This window comes from Pongo abelii, chromosome 7 (genome assembly GCF_028885655.2).
Source record: "Pongo abelii isolate AG06213 chromosome 7, NHGRI_mPonAbe1-v2.0_pri, whole genome shotgun sequence".
Classification (NCBI taxonomy): Eukaryota; Metazoa; Chordata; class Mammalia; order Primates; family Hominidae; genus Pongo; species Pongo abelii.
The window spans coordinates 110,715,084-110,740,324 of NC_071992.2; the positions used below are offsets into that span (position 1 = coordinate 110,715,084).

The 25,241-nt window shown below is 41.5% G+C and overlaps 1 protein-coding gene across 4 annotated transcripts in view; it reads left to right on the forward strand.

The window, feature by feature from the left end:
• The first annotated feature begins 2,911 nt into the window (after positions 1–2,911).
• The window catches only part of INTS8 (integrator complex subunit 8), a 57,187-nt gene continuing 34,857 nt past the window's right edge, over positions 2,912–25,241 (forward strand). Inside the window, exons 1-10 of one of the 4 annotated variants that reach the window (XM_009243963.4) lie at positions 2,912–3,230; positions 4,581–4,755; positions 6,975–7,115; positions 7,434–7,505; positions 8,686–8,737; positions 11,726–11,908; positions 16,258–16,365; positions 18,186–18,341; positions 21,215–21,315; positions 22,032–22,173. In XM_009243963.4, the coding sequence (XP_009242238.2) occupies positions 3,101–3,230; positions 4,581–4,755; positions 6,975–7,115; positions 7,434–7,505; positions 8,686–8,737; positions 11,726–11,908; positions 16,258–16,365; positions 18,186–18,341; positions 21,215–21,315; positions 22,032–22,173 (1,260 nt within the window). In that variant the 5' untranslated portion in view covers positions 2,912–3,100. The remainder of the gene's footprint in view (positions 3,231–4,580; positions 4,756–6,974; positions 7,116–7,433; positions 7,506–8,685; positions 8,738–11,725; positions 11,909–16,257; positions 16,366–18,185; positions 18,342–21,214; positions 21,316–22,031; positions 22,174–25,241) is intronic. The other 3 variants (XM_063726731.1, XM_063726732.1, XR_008509196.2) reach the window with 3 other exon arrangements.

Below are 25,241 nucleotides of genomic sequence, written 5' to 3' on the forward strand. Positions count from 1 at the left end.
CTGGAGTGCAATGGCACGATCTCAGCTCATTGCAACCTCCACCTCCTGGGTTCAAGTGATTCTCTGTCTCAGCCTCCCGAGTAGCTGGGATTACAGATGCATCACCGCCACGCCCGGCTAATTTTTGTATTTTTAGTAGAGACAGGGTTTCACCATCTTGGCCAGGCTGGTCTTGAACTCCTGACCTTGTGATCCACCCACCTCGGCCTCCTAAAGTGATGGGATCACAGGCGTGAGCCACCGCACCTGGCCGATGATTTGTGTTTCTTTAACGACTAATGATATTGAGCATTTTCATGTGCATATTGCCCATTTGTAATATCTTCTTTGGAGAATGATCAATTCAAATCCTTTTTTTGCTTTTTGTTTTTTTTTGAGATGGAGTCTCCGTTTGTCGGAGTCTCACTCTGTCGCCCAGGCTGGAGTGCAGTGGCACAATCTCAGCTCACTGCAACCTCTGCCTCGTGGGTTCAAGCAATTCTCCTGCCTCAGCCTCTCAAGTAGCTGCGATTACAGGTGCCCGCCACCATGCCAGGCTAATTTTTGTATTTTTAGTAGAGATGAGGTTTCACCATGTTGGCCAGGCTAGTCTTGAACTCCTGACCTCAGGTGATCCGCCCACCTCGGCCTCCCAAAGTGCTGGGATTACAGGTGTGAGCCACCGCACCTGGCCAATTCAAATCCTTTACTCACTGTGTTGTTGCTGGGTTGTAAGAGTTCTTTACGTATTCTGGATGTAAATCCCTTATCAGACACATGATTTGCAAATATTTTCTTCTAGTCTGTGGGTTGTCATTCCACTTTCCTGATGGTATCTTTCCAAGTGTATTATTTTTTAAATCAAAATTTTAAATATTTCTTTGCCTCTGTTGTTTCTGAGAGCCAAAGACATAGTAAGTTGAAGAAGCCTTGGCTTTCTGACATTCTGGGACACCTTTCAAGAATGCTCAACCCACACCAGGATTGTCACACTGACAGGGAAAGATGTGTCACTCCAGACCCAGGCAAGCAAACTTGGCCACAGCTGGGATATGTGTCTTGCATCAAAGCAGAAGCAACTGGTAGTTTTGAGGGTCTTCTGACAGACACCCTACAAACATACTGCTCAGAAGTGAGGTAGGAGGTGAGATGCGACCCTGGAGTCAGGGTTTGGACACCGGACCAAACTAAGGACTAGCTAAAACAGGGATGGGGCGGAAGCAGCTTTCCATAAGACATGCTCAACGGTATGCCATGTCAGTTTACCATTGCCATGGCAACACCTGGGCATTGCCACCCCATTCCATGGTAATGACCCGATGACCCAGAAGTTACCACCCTTTTCCTAGAAATTTCTGCATAAACTTCCCCTTAATCTGCATGCAATTAAAAATGGGTGTAAATATGCCTGCAGAACCACCCTGAGCTGGTATTCTCAGCGCACTGCCTGTGGGGTAGCCCTGCTCTGCAGGGGCAGTCACAGAGCTGTAACACTGCCACTTCAGTAAAGCTGTTCTCTTCTACCACTGGTTCACACTTGAATACTTTCCTGGACAAAGCAAAGAACTCTCTGGGGCGAAGTTCCAATTTGTGGTCACCTGCCCTGCATTAGCGGGACAAGAGTCCCTGGCTGGAAGCTTGAGTTCATTAGACTCTTCCAATGTTGATGAAGTCTTAAGTTATGACTCCCTCTAAGAGATGGTCTCTAAGTTTAATAAACTTCAAGATCTCTGTCAACCTTCAAGTATTCAATTACCCACTCTGAAAAGGGGAGTTCAGTGCTGTAACACTTTTTTTTTTTAACCTGTAACACTTTTATGGCAAGACATTTTTGAGTCTAAATAAAACACCTTGGGACTTGAAATATATAATGTTGTTATTGTATTAGATGATAGTGGAATAATGAACTCTTCCTTAATTAAAACTTATTTTTACATATGTAATACAAATGTCAAAAAAAATGTCAAAAAAAATTTCCTTTTTTTTCTTTTTTTTTTTTTCTCGTTGTGAGACAGGGTCTCACTCTGTTGCCCAGGCTGGAGTGTAGTGGTACAATCACAGCTCACTGCAACCTCAATCTCTTAGGCTTAGGTGATCCTCCCGCCTCAGCTTCCTGAGTAGCTGGGACCACAGGTGTGTGTCACCACACCCGGCTAATTAAATTTTTTTTTTTTTGAGACGGAGTTTCGCTCTGTTGCCCAGGCTGGAGTGCAATGGAGCGATCTCGGTTCACTGCAACCTCCGCCTCGCGGGTTCAAGCGATTCTCCTGCCTCAGCCTCCAGAGTAGCTGGGATTACAGGCCCCTGCCACCAAGCCGGGCTAATTTTTGTATTTTTAGTAGAGACGGGGTTTCATCATATTGGTCAGGCTGACCTTGTATTCACGATCTATGAATGCATCTTTTTTCAGTTTTAATCGTTAATGAAAAATACAAGAACATCACAGAACGGAGGTAAATGTATAGGGTTAACAGAGCCTCTAGCGGGGATATCGAAAGGATCAACTAGGCTCTAAGTATCGGGAGCTAGCAGCAAGGGCTGCTCACCGTATGCTGCCATCCGTCCAGGAAGCGGGTGGGAAGCTGGTGTTCTCGGCAGGACGGCGGGAGCATCTGAGGAGAGGACCCAGGTGCCAGGAAATCTCAGAAATGGGAACAGGGAAATTGAAAGCACAGGAGATAAACTTTGCTTGGGTCACAACTAGAACCCTTCGCTTCGCCTTTACGAAAATATTGAGGCCCGTTGCAACCCTAGATGAGGTTGTCTCATTTTCTCGCTGGAGAACTATCAGGGAACAGGGAAAACCCACCCGCGACCCGGCTTCATGCGGCGCCGTCTCCTATGGCAACCGGGAGGAGGCGTGGTTCGAAGGTTAGTCACGCCCCTTTCCTTCCAACCCGAACAACGATTGGTCCGAAGGCGCGGCTGTGGCGCGGGGAGGCGGATCCAGGATCGCAGCTCCGGCTGGCTCGCGCCGCCATTTTGGATTGTGTGAGTTTCCGGGACGTTCCGAGCGTGGCCTCTCTCCCACCGGGTTCCGCATACCCCAGGCCCCGGCCCGCATCCAAGTGTCAGGTTGGAGCCAGGAAGCGGCCCTGGTGGTAGCGGCGGCGGGGGCAGGATGAGCGCGGAGGCGGCGGACCGGGAGGCGGCCACCTCCAGCCGGCCCTGCACCCCGCCGCAGACCTGCTGGTTTGAGTTCCTGCTGGAGGAGTCACTGTTGGAGAAACATCTGCGCAAGCCCTGTCCGGGTGAGCGCGGCGCCTGCACCTGGGGAGCGGGACACCGCCACCGGCGCTGTCCGCCCGGCTTCCCTCCGCTCCCCGCCTTCTCGGTCACCGAAGCTGCGGCCTGGGAGGCGCGCACAGGAGCCCAGCTCCGACCGGGCTCCTCGCTTGCCTTAAACATGCCCGGGTGGAGGGTCAAAGAAAAGCTCGAAACAAAGGCTCTCCTACCCCCGGAGGGGAGGGCTTGGTGCTGTCATCCCAAACCCTTTGGTCCTTTTTACGATTTACCTTTTTACTGTTGGGGTTTTAGAGGCTGCGAGGCGGGTCTTGTGGTTGCTTGGGTCGGGGAGGCTGACCAGACCCCTCCTTCAACCCCAAGCTGAATAAATTCAGGGAGCTGGGGAGAAACCAGCTGTTGGGTGTTGATCCTGACGCTAGTTATTATCTTAGGTTTTATTTAAACATTTTGTTATTCAGTGAGGGAATTTTATTGACTCTTATTCCAAAGTTGGGCTGTAAGTTAAAATCTTTGAAAGCAGGAACTGCTGCACATTTGCAAGATGGCTTTGTATAGTGATGATAATGATTAATAGCCCAGTTAAATGGGTGTGATTGAGGGGGGAGGAGGAAAACTCCAGGCATTCTCAAAAAAGGTATTGGCACAAAAAGGTAAGTTCCTCGGATAGCATTTCTCGAAATTCAAATCTATATATGGCTTGTTCAGTCTCATAGACTGGCCTTAACTGATAGAGACCACTGTGTAAGAAGTTAGTGTACTTAGGCAGTTTTGGCACCTGTATAATGTCCTTAATTCATTCCTTTTGAAAGATAATTTGTTGAGTGCTTTCCGGGTGCCATGCACTGTGCTTAATTGTTCACATCTGTTACCTCCTTTAATTTAATCTTCATAATGATCCTGTGAGGTAGGTGATATTATCGTCTATTTTGCATTGGAGGAAACAGGTGCAGAGAGGTCACTTGATGGAGGTCCCCCTAATTAAGTGTCAAAATAATAGTTTTAATGTTTGTATCTCATTCTTCTAATTGGCAGTGGTTATTTGCAGAACCAGAAATCTATGACTGTTATGTTCTTCCCCGTAAGGTGTTTTTTTTTTTGCTTTCTTCCACTCTAATCTGTTACCCTTCCTCCTTACCACTCTTCCGCATCTCCTTTAACTCCCAGGCACACTTCTTACATACGTATTCCTTAGTCATCATTTTAACAGCACAGCTGTTTGGATTCCTTTTGTGGCAAAAAAAACCCAACCCCCCCCCCCCCCCCCGCAAAAAGAAAAAAACAAACCAATAGTGAATCCTTTTGTATCTTCAGAATTAAAACTTAAATTTAAGAATTTATTTTCTTTTAAACCCTAGATCCTGCACCAGTTCAACTTATAGTTCAGTTTTTGGAACAGGCTTCCAAACCTTCAGTTAATGAACAAAACCAAGTTCAACCTCCGCCTGATAACAAGAGAAATCGTATTTTAAAACTACTTGCTCTTAAAGTTGCTGCACATTTGAAGTGGGACTTAGACATATTAGAGAAAAGGTATCCAAGATTTCAGTGAAATTTCATTTGAAGTACTATTTAGATATCTTGGTTTATTTCTATATATGCCTTTATGATATCGGCTCTTAAAAATTACGTGCTGGGCGCCGTGGCTCACGCCTATAATAATCCCGGCACTTTGGGAGGCCAAGGCTGGCAGATTACTTGAGGTCAGGAGTTTGAGACCAGCCTGGCCATCATGGTGAAACCTCATCTCTAGCCGGGCATGGTGGCGGGCGCCTGTAATTTCAGTTACTTGGAAGGCTGAGGCATGAGAATCGCTTGAACCCGGGAGGCTGAGGTTGCAGTGAGCCGAGATGGGGCTACTGCGTTCCAGCCTGGGCGATAGAGTAAGACTCGGAAAAAAAAAAAAATAAAATAAATATTATATATTCTTGATAAAATATGCAAATATAACATTACTTTTGATGTGGTAACTAGAGAAAATCCACACCTAAACTGTTGTAAATTTCTCAAGTGACTTTTACATATCTGAAGAAAATGAATAAAAATTAATGATAGATGTTGTGTAATATTATGGATGATTTGCTATTGAATAATTGAGTTGATTTTACTGGTCATACATCACTATCTCCTATTAAAACAGCTGATTAGAGTCAGTGCTTATTTGCTTAAATATAAATACTTTCAAGGCTGTTATTAGAAAATGATTTATTATCATCCCCTTCTTATCACAATTTTAAAAATCCCTTATAGGAAGTTGGGAAAAATTAAAAAAATAGGAAATAATTGGGGAGGAGAGAGTATTTTTTTGACATTTTCATGTAATTTTCGTTCTTTGTTCTCCATAGGCTTAAAGTTGTGATCATACCCTATGTACTGTTTTGATTTCTGGTTTTTTCACCTAGCAGTATCATGAACATTTCCCCTTTTTTATTTTTTTGGAGAGAATTCCATTGTATGGATAATTTATTAACTGTTCCTTAATTGACAGTCATTTAGTTTATTTCTAGTTTTTCACTGATATAAATCACAGGGCCTTAAATATCTTTGCTCATAAAATAAATTTATCTGTATTTTGAGTTGTATTCTTAGGATAGCTCCTTAAATTGCTGGATCATGCAGTATAAACATTGTTAAGACACATGAATATTGCCGGATTGCATTCCAAAAAAGTTTGTACTCTCACCAGTAGTATTCAAAAACCCTCTTTCTAACCACATTCTTCAGCATTAAATATTAGAATTTTTAAAGTGTATTTTTTTTTTTTTGAGACGGAGTCTCGCTCTGTCACCCAGGCTGGAGTGCAGAGGCGTGATAGCCGCTCACTGCAAGCTCCGCCTCCTTGACAGGAGAATGGTTGACGCCGTTCTCCTGCCTCAGCCTCCCGAATAGCTGGGACTACAGGCGCCCGCCACCATAAAGTGTGTTTTTAATCTGAGCAGGGGAAGCTGTACGTTATAGACTGAAGAGACATCTACAGATAGCAATGGGTACAAAGAAGTATGACATATATGAGGCAGCTGGAAAATTGAACACTGATAGGCTGTTTGACAGTAAGCAACTCTAAATTCTTTAGATGTGAAATTAATATTGTGATTATGTTGAGTTAATTTTTTGAGATATATTCTGAAATATTTATGGACGAAATGATTTGGGAAGTGGGGAAGAATAGAGATGAAGTAAGATTGGCCATCAGATGATAATTGCTAGATGATGGTACATAGGGGTTCATTATATCCTGTCTACTTTTATGTTTTACGTTTTTTCATAATAAAAAGTTTTAAAAATCTTTTCGCATTTAGGCCGGGCACGGTGGCTCACGCCTGTAATCCCAGCACTGTGGGAGGCCGAGGCAGGCAGATCACAAGGTCAGGAGATCGAGACCATCCTGGCTAACACGGTGAAACCCCATCTCTACTAAAAACACAAAAAATTAGCCAGGTGTGGTGGCAGGCGCCTGTAGTCCCAGCTACTTGGGAAGCTGAGGCAGGAGAATGGCATGAACCCGGGAGGTGGAGATTGCAGTGAGCCCAGATCGTGCCACTGCACTCCAGCCTGGGCGACAGAGCGAGACTCCATCTCAAAAAAAAAAAAAAAAAAAAAAAAAAAAAAAAATCTTTTCGCATTTGATAGCTAAACCCAGAGATGTGGTTCCTTTACAATGTAGGTATTTTCAGCGAGGATACGGAATTTTGTATGTATTTTGTGTTTCTTTCACAATTAATGTGCAAACATATACGTTTTGCTTCTTCAAGTTTGTCTGTTCCAGTGTTGAATATGCTACTAAATGAACTACTCTGCATCAGTAAAGTTCCTCCTGGAACAAAGCATGTAGACATGGATCTGGCCACTTTACCTCCGACCACTGCCATGGCTGTACTTCTCTATAATAGATGGTAAATGTTTTCATAAACTCAGAATGCGTTGGGCAACCTCTGTTTTATTGCACTGTGGCTTTCAAGGATATGCTTTTAATGGACCCATTCTGCTGCAGGGATTTTTCAAGTCTTGGGAACTGTGAGTCTGATGGTGGAGAAAATTTGTGACTGCATAGATGAAAAGCAATCTGATAAAAATGTGGATGACTTATGCAGGATTTACCACGTGTCAATTAATGCTTCATATAATTTATATAAACCTAAGGAGTACTTGAAAAAATAATTGAGATGACATTTATAATGTATGAAATTTTCTTTTTCCTGTCTTTTCTTCAGGGCAATTAGGACAATTGTTCAAAGTAGTTTTCCAGTCAAACAGGCAAAACCTGGACCCCCTCAGTTAAGTGTGTAAGTTGGTGGCTATGACCTTTACTTGGCTTTTTTTTCATTAGAGTTTTAAAAATGTTTGCAAGTTTTTAATAACCTCTGTTATAGAAGAAGTAGAGCAGGAATAGGAGGGCAGAAGGCCTGTGTGAAGGTTTGTTTGAAGGAGTTAGAGGGGCTGGAGAGTCAGGTAATGTGCTAGATACAGAGTTCTAAGAAGGGAAGTGCTTTGGGAATTGTGCCATTTATCTGAAAGCAGTCATTTTTTTTTTGTTTTTTTTTTGAGATGGAGACTCACTCTGTCGCCCAGGCTGGAATGCAGTGGTGTGATCTCGGCTCACTGCAGCCTCCACCTCCTGGGTTCAAGTGATTCTCCCACCTCAGCCTCCCAAGTAGCTGGGATTGCAGGTGTGTGCCACCACGCCCGGCTAATTTTTGCATTTTTTAGTAGAGACAGGGTTTCACCATGTAGGCCAGGCTGGTGTCGAACTCCTGACCTCAAGTGATCCACCCACCTTGGTCTTCCAAAGTGCTGAGATTACAGGTGTGAGCCACGGCACCCAGCCTGATATTTTTTTCATTTAATTAAATTGTCTTGAAAAAGATTTGCATGTGGGGAAATTAATATATGTCAATATTAAAGTACAATATGAAAGTTGATCGTATCTGGAGGTTTTCTTTTTTTAAATTTTTTATTTTTAAGGCTTGTCAAGTGAAGCAGCAGGAGTGGAGGATGGAGTTTTAAACCTAATTCTTAATTTCCACATGGCAGCGTACCCAAATTTGGAGCTAGAAATCATAGTTTCTAACTTGATACAAATGAGCTTTTGTTGTAAGTTTTGCTCTTCAGTTGAGTAAATGAGGCTGGGTGCTGTGGCTCACACCTGTAATCCTAACACTTTGGGAGATTGAGGTGGGAGGATTACTTGAAGCCAGGAGGTTGAGGCTGCCACTGCACTCCAATCTGGGTGACAGGTTTTCTCAAAAACAAACAAAAAACCCAAACAAAGTAAATGAGAAAATACTGGTACGTTAATAAGCATCATAATAGTTGAGGGTTTTGTTTTTTCAAACATGAAAATAAATAACATTAAAAACACTCTTAAATTGAACCTGACTTTCAAGAATGATGCTCTTAAGTTTTGAATTTTTTGGTCTTGAGAGTAACTTTTGATACCTTTGTTTTCAATTGTTTCTCTTTTAGTATGAATCAAATGCAACAGGAAAAAGAGCTAACAGAAAACATTTTGAAAGTGGTAAGTATTGGCATCAGTTACACAGTAACATTTCAGGAACAACTTTAGAGCAGCAGTTCCCAAGGTTTTTGGCACCAGGGACTGGTTTTGTGGAAGGCAATTTCCAGGAAACTGGATGTGGTGTGGGGGGCGGGGGGCAAGGATGGTTTCAGGATGATTCAAGCACGTTACATTTATTGTGTACTTTATTTCCATTATTATTACATTGTAATATATATGGAAATAATTATCCAACTCACCATAATTTAGAATCAACCGGAGCCCTGAGCTTGTTTTCCTGCAACTAGATGGTCCCATTTGGGGGTGATGAGAGACAGTGACAGATCATCAGGCATTAATTCTCACAAGGAGGACACAACATGGATCCCTTGCGTGTGTAGTTCACGATAGGGTTTGCGCTCCTATGTGAATCTAATGCCCCCATTGATGTGACAGGAGGTGGAGCTCAGGCCATAATGCGAGCGATGGGGAGCGGCTGTAAATACAGATGAAGCTTCTTTTGCTCACCTGCTGCTCACTTCCTGCTGTGCAGCCTGGTTCCTGGTACCAGTCCATGGCCTGGGGGTTGGGGACCCCTGCCTTTATAGCATGTATAGATGTGTCTTCTAATCTTGGGGACATGAGAGTTGTGAAGGTCTAAGTGCCGTGACATTAAGGTTTTTACTGTTAGGATATAGGTAATATTCTAAATCACACATAGTCTTTCAGTTTTAATAGTAGAGTACTTTACTACTGATTGATTCTATTTTTGACTATTTCATGATATATTAGTAGATATGAGAAACTGATTTTACAGGTGATGTCTTTATATTTTGTGTTTTCCAAAAACTCTATGACAAACATGTATAGTTTATATTTTAAAATTTCTTCTATAATTACAGCAGTTTATTTTTTATTTTTTATTTTTTTGAGACAGAGTCTTGCTCTGTTGCCCAGGCCGGAGTGCAGTGGCATGATCTCAGCTCACTGCAACCTCGCCTCCCGGCTTCAAGCAATTTTCCTGCCTCAGCCTCCTGAATAGCTGGGATTACAGGCGCTTGCCACCAGGCCCAGCTAATTTTTTTGTATTTTTAGTAGAGACGGGTTTCACCGTGTCGGCCAGGCTGGTCTCGAACTCCTGACCTCAAGTGATCCACCCACCTTGGCCTTCCAAAGTGCTGGGATGACAGGTGTGAGCCACTGTGCCTGGCCTAGCAGTTATTTTTTAATTGATCTACATAATGGAAAATTAGAAACCTGACAGTTTCTGTAATTTAGAAATGATTTCTGTAATTAACACCTACAATGTTCCATATTACCATGTGAGGTGTAGGGGCTGGGTGAGGAGAGAAAAAGGTAAGAAACGATCTGTATCTCACTATAGCAAATACGCTGTAGTATTTTGAATGTGGAAGCCAAAGCCTGCATCATTTCATTGTTGTTATCTAGTTCCTAATAAAATGGCTGGCACATTGAAGTATACAGATATTTCTTGAATAAATCAAGTGGAACAGTGCAAATTTTTTCTTTTTTAGACAGGGTCTGACTCTGTTGCCCAGGCTACAGTGCAGTAGCCTGATCTTGGCTCATTGCAGCCTCCACCTCCCAGCCTCAAGCGATCCTCCCACCTCAGTGTTGCCAGTAGCTGGGACTACAGACATGTGCCACCACATTTAGGCTAATTTTTGTATTTTTTGTAGAGATGGGATTTTGCCTGTTGTTCAGTCTGGTCTTGAACTTCTGGACTCAAGTGATCCACCCACTTCAGACCCCCAAAGTGCTGGTATTACATACATGAGTCACTGTGTCCAGCTAAATCTTTTTTTTTTTTTTTTTGAGATGGAGTCTTGCTCTGTTGCCCAGGCTGGAGTGCAATGGTGTGATCTCAGCTCACTGCAACCTCCGCCTCCCGGGTTCAAGCGATTGTTCTGCCTCAGTCTCCCAGGTAGCTGGGATTATAGGCGTGCTCCATCATGCCTGGCTAATTTTTGTATTTTTAGTAGAGACGGGGTTTCACCATGTTGGTCAAGCTGGTCTCGAACTCCTGACCTCGTGATCTGCCCATCTCAGCCTCCTAAAGTGCTGGGATTACAGGTGTGAGCCACCGTGCCCGGCCACCAGCTACATCTTTAAAGCATTAACTTTTCTTTTTTAGACAATATTATTCTGTCACCCAGGCTGGAGTGCAGTGGCATGATCTCAGTTCACTGCAACCTCTGTCTCCTAGGTTCAAGCAATTCTTGTGCCTCAGCCTCCCGAGTAGCTGGGATTACAAGTGTATGCTACCATGGCCAGCTAATTTTTGTAGTTTTAGTAGAAACAGGATTTCTCCACGTTGGCCAGGCAGGTCTCGAACCCCTGGCCGCAGAAGATCCTCCAGCCTCGCTTGTCCTCCCAGTGTTGGGATTACGGTTGTGAGCCACTGCCCCTGGCCTAAAGTATCAACTTTTCTACAGAAAAAAGATACCAGTCTTTCCTGTTTTTTGTATTGTCTTTTTCTTTTTTCTTTTTTTTTCTTGAGATGGAGTTTTGCTCTGTCATCCAGGCCGGAGTGCAGTGGCACGATCTTGGCTCACTGCAACCTCCACCTCCCGTGTTCAAGCAAGTCTCCTGCCTCAGCTTCCTGAGTAGCTGGGATTACAGGCGTGTGCCACCATGCCCGGCTAATTTTTGTATTTTTAGCAGAGATGAGGTTTCACCCTGTTGGTCAGGCTGGTCTCAAACTCCTGATCTCGTGATCTGCCCGCCTCGGCCTCCCAAAGTGCTGAGATTATAGGCGTGAGCCACCATGCCTGGCCCTCCTGTTTTTCATATTTTCTAACCTCACAATAGGAACTTATTTTCTTTCATTTAAGGTAACTTTATTTCAACAAATTTAATTGTACTCTTGCTGTGTTAAAAATTTTTTTAATAGCTTAGTGTACTGAGTTACTAAATAGACTGTAAGTATTTTTGGTTATTATAATCAGTTGCTATTTTTGTATTTTTTTTGTTTATTGATTTCTGTAGCTCAAAGAACAAGCTGCTGATTCTATTTTGGTACTAGAAGCAGCCCTAAAATTAAACAAGGATCTTTATGTCCATACGATGAGAACTCTAGATTTATTGGCCATGGAACCAGGCATGGTAAATGGAGAAACTGAGAGTTCTACTGCTGGACTGAAAGTCAAAACTGAAGAAATGCAGTGCCAGGTATTCATTTGATACTTAATTTACGTAGGGCAATTTTTTGGAAAATCTTAATATGAGATCATCCTCCTATTTTTAATTAGAATTTATTTCTGCCTTTGTCTCTTAAGATGCTATTAAAACTGCATTGTATTTAATTTATACATTTTTAAGATTTGACATTTTTCTAAAAGAAATGGAAGAAATTTTATGTCATCTGTTGTCTCTGAAATAGTTTCCAGATTGTATTTAGGAGACAGTTTAAGTACTGAGAATACAGTTATATGTAATTGATTTACAGTTCTTTCATATTACTACAAATCTGATCAGACCAAAAGAAAATAAAAACTAATATTGTGCTAGACTTTGAAAAATCTAGACCTCAAGAGAGAGTGTCTAGCTTTTCAGGGATCTTAAGTTTGCCCTCTTTCTGTAACTCTGGGCCCCTCGTTCCTTTCACAGCTTTCAGTTGCTGCTTGTTGTCAGGTATTGTTTTTGTTTTGTTTTTTTTTTTTTTTGAGACGGAGTCTCACTCTGTCACCCAGGCTGGAGTGCAGTGGCGCGATCTCGGCTCACTGCAAGCTCTGCCTCCCGGGTTCATGCCATTCTCCTGCCTGAGCCTCCCGAGTAGCTGGGACTACAGGTGCTTGCCACCACACCCGGCTAATTTTTTGTATTTTTAGTAGAGACGGGGTTTCACCGTGTTGGCCAGGATGGTCTAGATCTCCTGACCTGGTGATCCGCCCGCCTCGGCCTCCCAAAGTGCTGGGATTACAGGTGTGAGCCACCACACCCGGCCATTGTCAGATATTATTTTATGTGTTTATGTCTTCTTTTTCCCTACTGGATTATAAACTCTTTGATGTCTCTCTTTTTTTTTTTTTTTAAATATGTTCTGCGTCTTACTTTCCAGAATAGGACCTTGAGTAAAATAGAAATTTTAAAGTATTCAGCGATTGTCTAGAGAGGGCTACTAGGATTGTACCTTCTAAACTGTGTTGTCTTTCCTTATTCGTATGAGTTGGCATGGCTTCTTTTATCACTAATTCCTTTTCTGGAAAGGGATAAAAATAGTTATGACAGTTTTGGAAAGGTGCCTTTTCAGATTAGCTGTTTCCAGAGCTGAAGGTAATCATTTATTCAAGGCCTGATGAGCTGGAGTTTGCAGCAGGAGTAGGAGTTAATGAAGTATTGATACTTGGTAACCCTTTTTTTAAAAAAAAAAAATTTAATTTTTTTTTTTTTATAGAGACAGGGTCTCCCTATGTTGCCCAGGCTGGTCTCGGAACTCCTGGGCTCAAGGGATCCTCCCACCTTGGCCTCCCAAAGTGCTGGGATTACAGGATACTTGTTAACATTTTAAAATCACTGATGAAACTTGCATATAGGAGTGTTACTGGTATGTAGTATCTCATAATCTTTCAGAACCCGTCTAAAAGTTGTTGATGACACTTCTGATTTTCGCAATATGGTGGATGATACAACCTTAAAACAAAACTCCTGTAAAACATCTGTATGTGCTAGGCAAACTATCAAATGTTCTTTTACTTACATAGCTGAGTGACAATTCCTGTTTTTTGAAAGGCAAATTAGTGGTAACACTCATTTCCTGTCATGACAGTGTTTTTCTTTTTTGAGACAGAGTTTTGCTCTTGTTGCCCAGGCTAGAGTGCAATGTCGTGATCTCAGCTCACTGCAACCTCCGCCTCCCGGGTTCAAGCGATTCTCCTGCCTCAGCCTCCCAAGTAGCTGGGATTACAGGCATGCACCACCTCACCTGGCTAATTTTTGTATTTTTAGTAGAGATGGGGTTTCTCCATGTTGGTCAGGCTGGTCTCAAACTCCCGACTTCCAGTGATCCGCCCGCCTCGGCCTCCCAAAGTGCTGGGATTACAGGTGTGAACCACCAGATCATATCTAAAGTAGGTTCTTTACATTACTAAAATTTACCTTAGACTTGAAAAATTGTTATTTTTTTCCGCAATAAAACCAGGCCTTAATGCGCTTCAGGGCAGCTTCATTATCAGGCTTTTTTGTTTTTACAGTAAATCTGTTGACCACCTCTTAACCTCTAAACTCATTGTAATGGCTAGTCAGTTGCTAGAATAATACTTGAAAATATCTTTTTGGTATTTTGCTGTCTATCTTTGCCTAGAAAGGAGAATTATATATAACTGTAGTAAGTATGCATATATGTGCATGGGGGTGTGTGTGTGTGTGTGTGTGTGTGTGTGTGTGTGTGTGTATGTTTTGCTCTTTTAGTATCCCTTTACTCCAGATAGGAGGAACTCTCTAGAATGAGAATCAGCCAAGGGAGGCCGAGATGAGCAGATCACCTGAGGTCAGAAGTTCTAGACCAGCCTGGCTAACGTGGCAAAATCCTGTTTCTACGAAAAACACAAAAATTATCTAGGCATTGTGGCAGGTGCCTGTGATCCCAGCTACTCGGGAGGCTGAGGCAGGAGAATCGCTTGAACCCGGAAGAGGAGATTGCAGTGAGCCGAGATCACACCATTGCATTCCAGCCTGGGCGACAGGAGTGAAACTCCATCTCAAAAAAAAAAAAAAAAAAAGTCAACCAAACATGTAGTGTGGACTAAATAGTGCAAAGCAATGTTGTAGAGGCTAAGGAGAATTAACCTGGATTCTTTGAATTGGACAGAACCATATTTATAAAGCTTATCAGTGAAGAGTGGTTTCATGTTGAATACCAGGCATGATTATAGCTTAGGAGTTTGGAAGAGGAATAAGTATCTGTTGCCAAAGGTTGGTTTGGTGGTATAAAAGTAGTAAGGGGTGTGGAATGAAGCATATTTCTAGGATCTCATGTGAATGGGGCTTGAGAAGACTGGTGTGATTAAAATAGAGCACAGTGGAGAGGTTTGGAAAGAGAGATTAGGCCACAGTCTGAGATCCTTACAGATCAGGCCAAGGAGTTTGAACTTTCTTCTGTTTTGGGGAATAATTGAAGACTTCTTGAGTCAGTCAGATCAAGAAGACTTGATCTGTCAGCCATGTGTAGAATAAATTTGAGTCAGAATATTATGAGCTTAGGAATCTGAATTCAAACTTTGGCTCTGCCACTACTTGGTTATATGCTTTTCATGTCACTTTCTGGGCGTTTGTATTCTTATCCATAAAATGACCAAGTTGAACTAAATAATCTGAGTCTTTTTTGAGTTTTGCCTTTAGTAATTCCAGGTGTCAATATAAGCTTTTTGAAAAACATACAAATTATTTTCTTTTTTGCCTAGTGTCCACATCTTACATACAAATTCTGTCATAGAAACATACTACTGGAAACGTTTTATAGTTAGCATACATTTCTCACTTAGGTAGACGTGCACCACCTTCACTTTTGAGGGGCTCCCCAGCGTTTTTTCCCTCTCCTGTGTTAGAAGAATTCCCGATCTTTTCAGACTTGTAGGAGGCAGAGCCTGCTGCTGCTTTTTTTTTTTTTTGAGACAGAGTCTCACCCTGTCACCCAGGTTGGAATGCAGTGGTGCATTCTTGGCTCACTGCAACCTCTGCCTCCGGGTTCAAGCACTTCTCCTGCCCCAGCCTCCCAAGTAGCTGGGATTACAGGCACGCGCCACTACGCCTAGCTAATTTTTGTATTTTTAGTAGAGACGGGGTTTCACTATGTTGGTCAGGCTGGTCTCGAACTCTTGACCTCGTGATCCGCCCGCCTCAGCCTCCCAAAGTGCTGGGATTACAGGTGTGAGCCACCGCGCCCAGCCAGCCTTCTTCTTATAGAATAAACTAAAAACTCCCAATACTAGCTTTCTCTAGCCTTATCTGGCTTGAGGGCAGGCATATCACGTAAGTTTTACAGATAGGTATGCTTCTTTTAGACTGAATCACGAGCTAGTCCTAGTAAGTCATAGCATTGAGGGTGTTGGAGAATCCATTGTGGTGGTGGGTAGTGGCAACAGCGACAGTAAAATCTAGTTTCCAGGGACAGCACTTGCAGGAGTGTAGCTGCTGCTTTCAGGGTCTGGTCCTGGTCCTGGTGGCTACGGGTGACAGGAGCTGTGGAATCTACTGTTGAGATTCTTTCACTAGACTAGTGTTGGCTCTCATCCTGACTGCATGCCTCCTTTGCCCTTTTTTCTAGTCAAATTCTTTAGCCTTTTTAATAATTCTGTAGGTGACCTAAACTCTACTCAGTAAATCAGTATTCTGCTTAAATTGACCAGAGTTGATTTATGTTGCTTGTGACTAAGAACACTGGTGGTAGCACCGCTCCTTGGAATATGTGTTTTTTTATATCTTTTTTTCTGTGTTTTCCTGAGATAAAGACAGTTTTCATTCTGTCAGCTCTTAAGTACCTGAGAAATTGTTAAGCAAATTGGTGTTCATTATTATTTCAGGTGTGCTATGATTTGGGCGCAGCATACTTCCAGCAAGGCTCCACAAATTCAGCTGTCTATGAAAATGCCAGGGAAAAATTTTTTAGAACCAAAGAACTAATTGCAGAGGTAAATCCAGTCATAATAGGAACTTAATATTCAGTTCTTTAAAACATCTATACATTTTTTGGCTTTGATTTTTCTGATGATAAAAACGTGTTCATTATTATAAATGTGTGATGTTCAAGAAAGTACCAAAACTGGTTTTTAAAAATCTGTAGTAATATAACCTGGAAATATAACCCCTTTTATAAATCTAGTAAATTTTCTTCCAGTTTTTTTCTCTATGTTTTTATACAGTTAAGCTCATATTGTAAATACTCTGTATCTTGCTTAAATCTTTGCCTAGGCATTATAAATGTATCATATTATGTGGAAGTACTCTGATTTACTTCATTTCCCTTATGTTTGGGCATTTAGGTTTATTATACAGCTGCAATATTTGTATCTGCAAGCCTAAATTTTTCTTCAGATTTCAGATATGTTTAAGTTCCTACAATTATTACCATGTCAATGGTTATGTATTTTTCTGAGGCTATAATTTGTCAAACCACATTACTTTCCAGGTACATTTCTCACAGAGCACTTCAGTTAGCAGTGAGTGTTTAACAATTTTTTTTTTTTTTTTTTTTTGCTAACTTGATGGGTGAAATATAGTATCTTTTATAAACTTGGCTTTCATTAATTCCTAATATGGGTAAACATTTTTACTGTGTTTATCATTTGCATTTTTCTTTTTATGATTCATATGACTGAATTGTAAAGTATATCTATAACTAGGTTTTTGTATGGCTGGTGCCTGGAAAAATTCCCACTTCAATCTGCTGTCCTTAGTAGAGATATTGATTAAATGCCCTAGAGGTTTAAATGCTCTGGCTATTCCAGATAGACTCATTAGAAATATTCATTTTACTTTGCTAGGAAATTAATCTGGTTTCTAATTTTATGGTATTTCAGGTATAGTAATTTAAAACAAATATTTTTTCAAACTTTTTTTTTTTTTAAATCCTATTTGGGTAGAAGCATTTCTATTCTTTCCAATTGAGTGATGATTATGCTGTTTGCTCTCTCCTTTAAATCTCTGCTGGTATGTGTCTTTTAAAACCTTTAAGTTTGTTTTTCATTTTAACACTGTTTGCTCTTTGTTAATGTCTTGTCATACATATTTGGTATGATAATGATGTCCACCTTTTGTATGTTGGCCTGAAAACTCTAAGCTTCAGCAAACTTTCTTTGTAAAGGGCCAGTTAGCAAATATTCTAGGCTTTCTGGGCCACATTCACTCTCTATTGCATATTCTTACCATTTTTTTGGTCCCCTTTGCGTAGTTTACAGCCCACAAAAATTGTCCTTAGCTCAAGGGACAAACAAAAACAGACCATAGGCTGGATCTGGCATATGAGCAATAGTTTTTTGACACCCCTGTTCTAATTTTAACCTTTTTGTTTTTTGATTCCTCCAGTTTTAAATTTTTCTTTTCTTTTTTTTCCGGAGACGGAGTCTTGCTTTGTCACCCAGGCTGGAGTGCAGTGGCGCCATCTCGGCTCACTGCAACCTCCACCTCCCCTCCCGGGCTCAAGCCATTCTCCTGCCTCAGCCTCCCGAGTAGCTGGGACTACAGGTGTCTGCCACCACGCCTGGCTAATTTTTGTATTTTTAGTAGATACAGGGTTTCACCATCTTGGCCAGGCTGGTCTCGAACTCCTGACCTTGTGATCTGCCAGTCTCGGCCTCCCAAAGTGCTGGGATTACAGGCGTGAACCACTGTGCCCAGCCCAGCTTGAATTTTTCAGTAGCATTTCCTTGTACTGTTAAAACATGCTAAGGGGGTGCTAGACTATTGTTTATATTACATGAATGGATAATGGTGTATACCTCTTACTTTACAGATAGGTTCATTATCTCTTCATTGTACCATAGATGAGAAGCGGTTAGCTGGCTATTGTCAAGCATGTGATGTTCTTGTACCTTCTTCTGATAGTACATCTCAACAGTTGACTCCATACAGTCAAGTCCATATTTGTTTGAGATCTGGCAACTATCAGGTAAGGTGTATGAGGGGGATGCAGTGAAGTTTTGGAAGCCAGACAAAACTAAGTTCAAATCCTTGCACCTTCCATTTACCAGTTACGCGTTTTGGGGCAAGTCATTTACACTGTCATACTGGCCTGTAACATAATGGTAATAATTATCCCATTTCCTAAGATTCTTACGAGAATCTAGTGAGAACTTATAGTGCACAAATTCTAAGGCAAAGCATTATACAGATGTTACTTCATCATTGCTGTTATCTTAAAGGTATAGAGTTGGCCTATCTTAAATAAATTTTGTAAGAAATGTTTGTAAGCAGAACTTTTAACATTTAAAAATTGCAGGTAGACAGCTTTTAGTTGTGTGTGTGTGCATTTGTTTAGCAGCTGGGATTATTGGCTGCTGAGATATTCATAGCTTTTAGTTTTACAAAACATTAAGTCTTATGTCTTTTGGATGTGTGGCTTGTAGCCCAGCTTTATTAGCCCTTCCAAATAGTAAGACTGAAGGAGAAAGGGAGCACAGTGAACACGGCAGTTGTTCTGGTGGGTTTGGATGGTCTGTTAGAAACAGAGCCCACCTGCTCTTGAGCCTGCTTACCATCTTGGTTTGGTTCATGAAAACGCCTTAGTGAGTCTCTTGAGACTTTTATTGTGTATGCCCCTGCCCCCCCCACCAACACACACACACCTCTGGATGTTTATCTTCAGTTTTGTTATGAAAATAACTGGAAATTAGAATTGTGCTTTTAAGGTCTTTATTGGAAAGCCTCCATTCTAGAGAATAAACAGTGCATTCATTCATGTTTAACTCAAAATAGGAATCATGAAATGATAAAGCCATAACTTAGTTTTTGTGTCTCCAATTGGGTATTATTCCAGCTTTATAGTTCTCTTACCTAGGGGTTTTTTTGTTTTTCACAGAAAATAGATGAAGAGAGGAAACAAGATGGCACTTCTTTCCCCTATCTTTGGCCCTTTTTAAAAGTATTGCTTTGTCCTAGGAAAGAAAATTAAACTTTCTTGAAGTTTAATTACCGATACAGGTGAATTTAATAAAGACTAGAGCTCTCTCAGTTATAGCTCCCTAGTAAAGGTTTATGAAGGGTGAGATCAATTATCATAAAATACAGATTCTTTAACAAGTTGGCTGGGCATGGTGGCTCACACCTGTAATCCCAGCACTTGGGAGGCCAAGATGGGAGGATCGCTTGAGCCCAGGAGTTCAAGGTTGCAGTGAGCTATGATAGCACTGCTGCACTCCAACTTGGGTGACAGAGCAAGACCCTGCCTCAAAAACAAAAAAACCCAAAAAACGAAAAAACCTCTCTGGAGTGGTAAGACCTGTGCCAACAAGACCTTAGGAATATCACCCAGAGACAAGTACATGTTACTGTGACTGTAATAAAGTTCCAAAATACGAAAATCAGAAAATAGTGTAATGGGTAGCTAAGAAGGGGAAAATAGTAATTTTGTTGCATCTTTGAGATTCATTACTTATACATGCAGGGCTATCTTAGAAATTGTATTTCTTCGAATGGGATTGTGTTTTTATGAACTATGTGGGTTTTGTTTAGTGCTGATGAAGTAGGAGTTGAGCAGCTGTAACAGGTGTGTCTTCTCACACTTGGGAAGCTGCTGTGTTGCTCCTGTGGAGCCCTGCCTTGCTCATGTTTTGTTATGGAGGTGAAGCTAGTGGTTGCTCCATATTTTTGAAACCACTTATGTCAGTACTTTTCTGGTAGTGGCTGATTAGTTTAATTTTCAGAAATCTCCTTTCCCCCTCCTCTCACTAACACCCTTTCTTTCTTTCCTGCTCTTCCATTCTTGAGAAGTAGCTAAGAAAAAGTCTGTATGTAATAATCTGGGTATTTTTTGTAGTTCACAGATAATATATTTTAAATCATTTAAATTTATTATAATCACTTGTTAGCATGTTTTTTCAGCTGAATTTTTTAATTAGTTTTTTTTTTTTTGAGACGGAGTCTCACTCTGTTGCCCAGGCTGGAGTGCAGTGGCGCGATCTTGGTTCACTGTAACCTCTGCTCCCCGGGTCCAAGCGATTCTCTTGCCTCAGCCTCCCGAGTAGCTGGGATTACAGGCGCCTGCCAATGTGCCTGGCTAATTTTTGTAGTTTTTAGTAGAGACGGCGTTTCACTGTCTTGACCAGACTGGTCTTGAATTCCTGACCTCGTGATCCACCTGCCTTGGCCTTCCAAAGTGCTGGGATTACAGGCATGAGCCACCGTGTCTGGCCATTTAATTAGTATTTTTTTAGTTTGTTTTATGAACTTGTGTTCAGAGAGAATAATAATTTTTTTTTTTTTTTGAGATGGAGCATCGCTCTGTCGCCCAGGCTGGAGTGCAGTGGCGCCATCTCGGCTCAAAGCAACCTCTGCCTCCTGAGTTCAAGCAGTTCTCCTTCCTCAGCCTCTCCAGTAGCTGGGATTACATGCAAGCGCCATGATACCTGGCTAATTTTTGTATTTTTAGTAGAGACGGGATTTCACCATGTTGGCCAGGCTGGTCTTAAATTCCCTACCTCATGATCCACCTGCCTTGGCCTCCCAAAGTCCTGGGATTACAAGTGTGAGCCACCACGCCTGGCCTAAAATTTTTTTCTAATAACGTAGCTGGATTGCTTCTCATTGATTGATTCCTTTCTTACCTCTCATTTTTGGTCTGTGATCTTCAATTTTAAAAAAGGGGTAGCGGGGCTGTTTTTGCCCTTAATCAAATTTTAGAATTTTAGGAAAAAAAGGTTTTCATAGTAAGATATTTTTGTGATTTTTTTCAACTTGTATTTTCCATTATAGAAAGACTTGTTTAAAGTAAAAAAACTTTACCATGATTTTTGAAATGGGTGCAACTTTATGTGTGTGTTCTAGGAGGTAATACAGATTTTCATTGAAGACAACTTAACCTTGAGTTTACCTGTCCAGTTCCGACAATCAGTCCTAAGAGAACTCTTTCAGAAAGCTCAACAGGGGTAAGTAAGTTGAAAAATTACTTTTTGATTTTTGAATAAAACAGCAAGTGCATTCTGGTTTATCAAAACCACATTTTCAAATTACCTGTGGCTCTGTGACATTATTTTCATATTGTTAATATAAGGGAAATTAACATAGAACACTCTGGTGTTCCTCCGTCTAGTCTGTTTTAAAAGTGCTTGCAGGGCTGGGCGAGGTGGCGCAGGGCTGGGCGAGGTGGCTCATGCCTGTAATCCCAGCACTTTGAGAGGCTGAGGTGGGTGGATCACTTGAGGTCAGGAGTTTGAGACTAGTCTGGCCGACATGGTGAAACCCCATCTCTACCAAAAAATAGAAAAATTAGCTGGGCGTGGTGGTGCACACCTGTAGTCCCAGCCACTCAGGAGGCTGAGGCACGAGAATCGCTTGAACCCAGGAGGTGGAGGTTGCAGTGAGCCGAGATTGCGCCACTGTACTCCAGCCTGAGTGACAAAGCAAGACTCCGTCTCAAAAAAAAAAAAAAAAACAACTCCTTGGGGGAAAAATTATACATAGCAAAATTTTATTCTGTTGTCTAATGTGTAACTAAATTGTCCCTTGATAAATTCAAAACCTATTCTGCTTTCTTTCTCCCCATGATTTGGTATATATTTATTGGTATGCTTGAATATTCTAAAATCTTACCTCTTAAGAACAGAAAAAATAACATTAGTTGATCTACTTTTGTATTCTACAGAAATGAAGCTCTAGATGAAATCTGTTTTAAAGTTTGTGCCTGTAATACAGTCCGTGATATACTGGAAGGCAGAACAATTAGTGTTCAATTTAACCAGCTATTTCTTAGACCAAATAAAGAGAAAATAGACTTTCTTCTTGAGGTATGACATGTTTTTCTTTCCTCTTTTGATTTATAATTTGCTTTAAGCTTACCAGTGACCTCTTAATTGCCAAATCCAGTTCCTTTTTTCCTGTCTGCCTTGCCTTTCTGTGCCTGACAATTGGCGCTTTTGACAGACTATGCCCTTCTGCCTGGTCTTCTGCTGTAGCTCTTTTTCTGGTTCTCCACCATGTTTCTTCAGCATCTTTATTGGATTCTCCTTAGTCCTTCATTGACTTCTCTGTTGCTCTTCCTTTAGTATTTCTGTTTATAGAACTTTTGTCCTTGGCTCACTCATCATTTTTTATTTACTTCCAAAGCTTCACTCATCTGTTTCATCACCTGTTTACTAAGAACTCCCAAATCAAACCTCTTGTCTGTCATGTGTGCTGTGGAATCTGTGTTTCTACTGGATCACTCTACTTCTTTCTTAACAGTCTTAATGTTAGAGACATTGAGAGAAGTACATAAAGCACAGATAATACCACTTACTTCCAAAAATACAACATTGCCAGCACTCTAGAAGCCTTTGTTGTGGTCTTTACAACCTCTTCTACCTTCCCTTGAGGTAGCTACTGCCCCGGCTTTTGTGATCATAATTTTCTTGCTTTCTTTTATATTTGTATCACCTCTGTATGCATCCTTAAAGAACATTCTTTAATTTGCCTATTTTGAACTTCATATAAATGGAATCATACAATATGTATTCATCATCTTCTTTCACTAAAGAGATTTATTTGTGAGATTTATTCAAGTTGTATATAAATAACAATTTTTTTCATTGCTTTAAGGTGTTAGAGGCTGGGTGCAGTGGCTCACACCTGTAATATCAGCACTTTGGGAGGCCAAGGCGAGTGGATCACAAGGTCAGGAGTTCAAGACCAGCCTGGTCAACATAGTGAAACCCCGTCTCTACTAAAAATACAAAAAATTAGCTGAGCGTGCTGGCAAGCGCCTGTAATCCCAGCTACTTGGGAGGCTGAGGCAGGAGAATCGCTTGAACCTGGGAGGCAGAGGTTTCAGTGAGTGGAGATCACGCCACTGCACTCCAGCCTGGGCAACAGTGAGAGACTCCATCTCAAAAAAAAAAAAAAGTTAGAATATTATATGGACCACGCCACAATTTCTTCAGTCTTATGATGGGGGACATTTGTGTTTTGTATAGTTTTTGGCTATATATACATATGATGAGGGACATTTGTGTTGTTTATAGTTTTTGCCACTTGGAACATACTTGTACATATATCTAGGTGTGCATACATACCAGTTTATGTTATATATCTAGGGAATAACATATCTGCAACGTTAATTTTTAAAAACCAAGTGGCTTATAACCACCAGCATGCCTGAGTGTTCTCATCAGTCAATATCCTTGTTAACATTTAATATTGTCAGATCGCCTGTGAGGTGGTTGTATAACAGTACCTCATTGAGGTTTTCATTTCTACAACTCTTCATTTAATTTTTACTCATGGATTTTGTTTTTTGAGTTATCTTTTCCAAGTGTTATGCCTCTTTTTTTTTTTTTTTGAGATGGAGTTCTGCTTTTTTATTTTTATTTTTTTATTTTTTGAGATGGGGCCCCCTCTGTTGCCTGGCCAGGCTTTAGTGCAGTGGCGTGATCTTGGCTCACTGCAACCTTCGCCTCCCAGGTTCAAGCAATTCTCTTGCCTCAGCCTCCTGAGTAGCTGGGACTACAGGCGTGCACTACCACGCCTGGCTAATTTTTCTATTTTTAGTAGAGACAGGGTTTTGTCATGTTGGCCTGGCTGGGCTCAAACTCCTGACCTCAGGTTATCTGCCTGCCTTGGCCTTCCGAAGTGACAGGATTACAGGTGTGAGCCACCGTGTCCGGCCAGAGTTCTGCTCTTGTCGCCCAGGCTGGAGTGCAGTGGTACAATCTCAGCTCACTGCAACCTCTGCCTCCCAGTTTCAAGTGATTCTCCAGCCTCAGCCTCCGGAGTAGCTGGGATTACAGGTGCCCACCACTATGCCCTGCTAATTTTTGTATTTTTAGTAGAGACGGGGTTTTGCCATTTTGGCCAGGCTGGTCTTGAACTCCTGACCTCAAGTGATCCACCCACTTTGGCCTCCCAAAGTCCTGGGATTACAGGCATGAGCCATGCCCGGCCATGTTATGTCTCATTTTTCTATTATATTGTCTGTTCTTTGGAAGGAGCTTTCTTTTTTGTAGGAGATCTGTATATGTTCTCTTTTTTACCAATTTTAAATATTGCAGATATCTTCACTGAGTTTGACTTTTAGTTTTTCTTTTTTTTTTGTTTGAGATGGGTCTCACTCTGTCACCCAGGTTGGAGTGCAGTGCTGTGATCTCAGCTCACTGTAACCTCCACCTCCTGGGTTCAAGCCATCCTCCCACCTCAGCCTCCTGAGTAGCTGGGACTACAGGCACGTGCCACCACGCCTGGCTAATTTTTTTTATTTTTGGTAAAGATGGGGTTTTGTCATGTTGTCCAGGCTGGTCTCGAACTGTTGAGCTCAGGTGATCCACTCACCTCGGCTTCCCAAAGTGCTGTGATTACAGGCATGAGCCACCACGCCAAGCTTAATTTTCTTTATATTGTTCCAAAGCTCCTAAATTTAATATCAAATTTACCGATTTTTTCCATTGTAGTGATTTCTGTGTGTTGTTTAAGAAAGCTTTTTCCTATTGTGTCATGAAGATATTCTTCTATTATATCTTCTAAAAGCTTTATAGCATAGCCTTCCTTTCACGTTTAGGTCTTTGATCAACCTACAGTTGATTTTTGTGTGAAGTAGGAAGTGTGCCAGCACCATTTACTGAAAGGTTAATTTTTTTCCCACCAATCTCTAGGGCCACCTCTATTGTATGCCGGGTGTTTATACATGTATGGGCCTGTTTCTGAGCCATTTTATACCACTTCTCTATTTGTCTATCCATACCTCATTATGTCCATGTCCTGATACCATCGAGAGAAAGTTCTACCTTGTTTTCAAGGTTGTATTGGTTATTCTTGTCCCTCATTCTGTTGCCCAGGCTGGAGTGCAGTGGCACAATCTTGGCTCACTGCAACCTCCGCCTCCTGC